This window comes from Acipenser ruthenus, unplaced genomic scaffold (assembly GCF_902713425.1).
Source record: "Acipenser ruthenus unplaced genomic scaffold, fAciRut3.2 maternal haplotype, whole genome shotgun sequence".
Classification (NCBI taxonomy): domain Eukaryota; kingdom Metazoa; phylum Chordata; class Actinopteri; order Acipenseriformes; family Acipenseridae; genus Acipenser; species Acipenser ruthenus.
In genome coordinates this window covers 12,501-15,000 of record NW_026707361.1, presented here as the reverse complement: position 1 = coordinate 15,000, position 2,500 = coordinate 12,501, and the positions used below count along the sequence as shown (strand labels likewise).

Below are 2,500 nucleotides of genomic sequence, written 5' to 3'. Positions count from 1 at the left end.
TTTTTATGCCATCAAAAGAAGAGTCTATAAAATTAACATACCCGTCAAAATATGGTTCAAACGAATTTAAAAAAAAAAAAAAAAAAAGAAGTCATTCCCTGACCGGGAATCGAACCCGGGCCGCGGCGGTGAGAGCGCCGAATCCTAACCACTAGACCACCAGGGAAGCGCACAGGCGCTTAACCAATAACCAATTAACCAATTCCTGTTTCATTTATTATTATTATTATTATTATTATTATTATTATTATTATTATTATTATTATTATTATTATTATTATTATTATTATTGTTATTATTATTATTATTATTATTATTATTATGTATTTCTTAGCAGACGCCCTTATCCAGGGCGACTTACAATCGCAAGCAAAAATACATTTCAAGTGTTACAATACAAGTAATACAATAAGAGCAAGAAATACAATAACTTTTGTTCAAGCAAAGTACAAGCGTGACAAACCACAATTCAAATACATTTAGAGCGCATTTATTTCTATAAAGTTATTTTTTTTTAATCGAGTCTATTCAATTTTATTGATTTGTTTACTTTCTCATTTATTAAAACTTAAAATAATATCGCAGGATTTTATTTATTAATTTTTTTAAATATTGTTATTCCAGCAGCGACGACGCCTGCCCTCTGCCGGCAGGCAGTGGAATTGCACCTCAGAGTCCCCAGCGCGCATGCTCAGTTCAAGCACCGCGCCACAGGAAGATGGCGTCTAACAACGGCGGCGGAATGGAGGTGGACGGGGCCGGTGGGTATTTCTGACGTATTTGCTACAGATTTGGCGTTTATTGATGCATTTAAAAACGTTTACGTGTCGTGAAGCGTCCCAGCTTGCTAAAATACCGGCTCGGTGCATTTTAAAAGTCCGTTTCGCCGAGCAATTTGACCCGACCGTGTCGGCTTAAATCGGTGAGCTGATGGGTCCCGCCCCTGTGCTCGGCTTTCGGGGCTGATTGGTCGAGATGCGTTTCAGCCTCTGAGCTGATTGGAGGGTTGGGCTTTTAGGTACACGCCCTTGAGCTGTGATTCGTTGACGCTGTTGGTAAGATGAAAATGACAACACAACTGTGTGTTGACTTGCAAAGGTTACATTTAAACCGTTAATAATTAAAACAACTAAATAATTAAACACTGATGCCGGTAATCTCCCCGCATCGTAAAGCAGGCTACCCCGTAACCTCGAGTCCGTGCTGTATGCACAGTTAACAAAACCGTCTCGAATTTAAATCAAGGGAAGTGATGTTAAAACTCTACAATGCATTAGTAAGACCTCACCTAGAATATTGTGTTCAGTTCTGGTCACCTCGTTACAAAAAGGATATCGCTGCTCTAGAAAGAGTGCAAAGAAGAGCGACCAGAATTATCCCGGGTTTAAAAGGCATGTCGTATGCAGCCAGGCTAAAAGAATTGAATCTATTCAGTCTTGAACAAAGAAGACTACGCGGTGATCTGATTCAAACAATTCAAAATCCTAAAAGGTATAGACAATGTCAACCCAGGGGACTTTTTCGATCTGAAAAAATAAACAAGGGGTCACAAATGGAGATTAGATAAAGGGGCATTATCAAAAAATAGGAGGCACTTTTTTACACAGAGAATCGCGAGGGTCTGGAACCAACTCCCCAGTAATGTTGTTGAAGCTGACACCCTGGGATCCTTCAAGAAGCTGCTTGATGAGATTCTGGGATCAATAAGCTACCAACAACCAAACGAGCAAGATGGGCCGAATGGGGCCTCCTCTCGTTTGGAAACTCTCTTATGTTATTATGTATTCGAATCGTCACAAATTAAACAGATGCTTGTCATTCATTGTAAATTCTACATAAAGTTACCAGCAGCTGAATCGGGTTATGTAACCCAGGTTTGATTGTAGAAATGTTGCTTTGCTGAACCCCTCTCCCCTCTCCCCTCTCCCCTCTCCCCTCTCGCCCCTCTTAATGAGCCCTTAATACAATCATCCGATCCCCAGTCTGATCGCATCGGGCAGTGTGTACCTAGCTTTACTCTCTCTCTCTCTGTCTCTGTCTCTCTCTCAGCTAGCCCCAGTGTGATGGCCTCTGGAGTGACCGGTTCTGTCTCGGTGGCTCTGCACCCGCTGGTCATCCTCAACATCTCTGACCACTGGATCCGCATGAGGTCCCAGGAGGGGAGGGCTATGCAGGGTGAGAGGGGCGGGGTGAGCGGAGCGGGGTGACACAGTTCTGCTCACATAAGTGGTTGCACAGAGTCATGGGATATTGTGTGATTAAACATTGTGGTTTTATTTGTTTGCCTCTCTCTCTCTCTCTCTCCCTCCCTCTCTCTCTCCCTCCCTCCCTCTCCCTGCCTCAGTGGTGGGAGCTCTGATTGGGAAGCAGGAGGGCAGGAACATCGAGGTGATGAATTCCTTCGAGCTGCTCTCTCACAGCGTGGAGGACAGGATCGTCATCGACAAGGAGTACTATTACACCAAGGAGGAGCAGTGTGAGTCTCTCTGAGAGTGAGAGA

The 2,500-nt window shown here is 43.4% G+C and overlaps 1 protein-coding gene and 1 non-coding gene across 2 annotated transcripts in view; one reads left to right on the top strand and one right to left on the bottom strand.

Moving 5' to 3' along the window:
* Window positions 1-94: 94 nt before the first annotated feature.
* On the bottom strand, window positions 95-166 carry trnae-cuc (transfer RNA glutamic acid (anticodon CUC)). Its single transcript has one exon. It is a non-coding gene; the product is annotated as a tRNA-Glu (tRNA).
* A 443-nt stretch (window positions 167-609) lies between these two features.
* Window positions 610-2,500, top strand: part of cops6 (COP9 signalosome subunit 6) — a 6,502-nt gene continuing 4,611 nt past the window's right edge. The window contains exons 1-3 of the mRNA XM_059018696.1: window positions 610-761; window positions 2,050-2,175; window positions 2,345-2,476. Coding sequence (XP_058874679.1) covers window positions 719-761; window positions 2,050-2,175; window positions 2,345-2,476 — 301 coding nt within the window. The 5' untranslated portion in view covers window positions 610-718. The remainder of the gene's footprint in view (window positions 762-2,049; window positions 2,176-2,344; window positions 2,477-2,500) is intronic.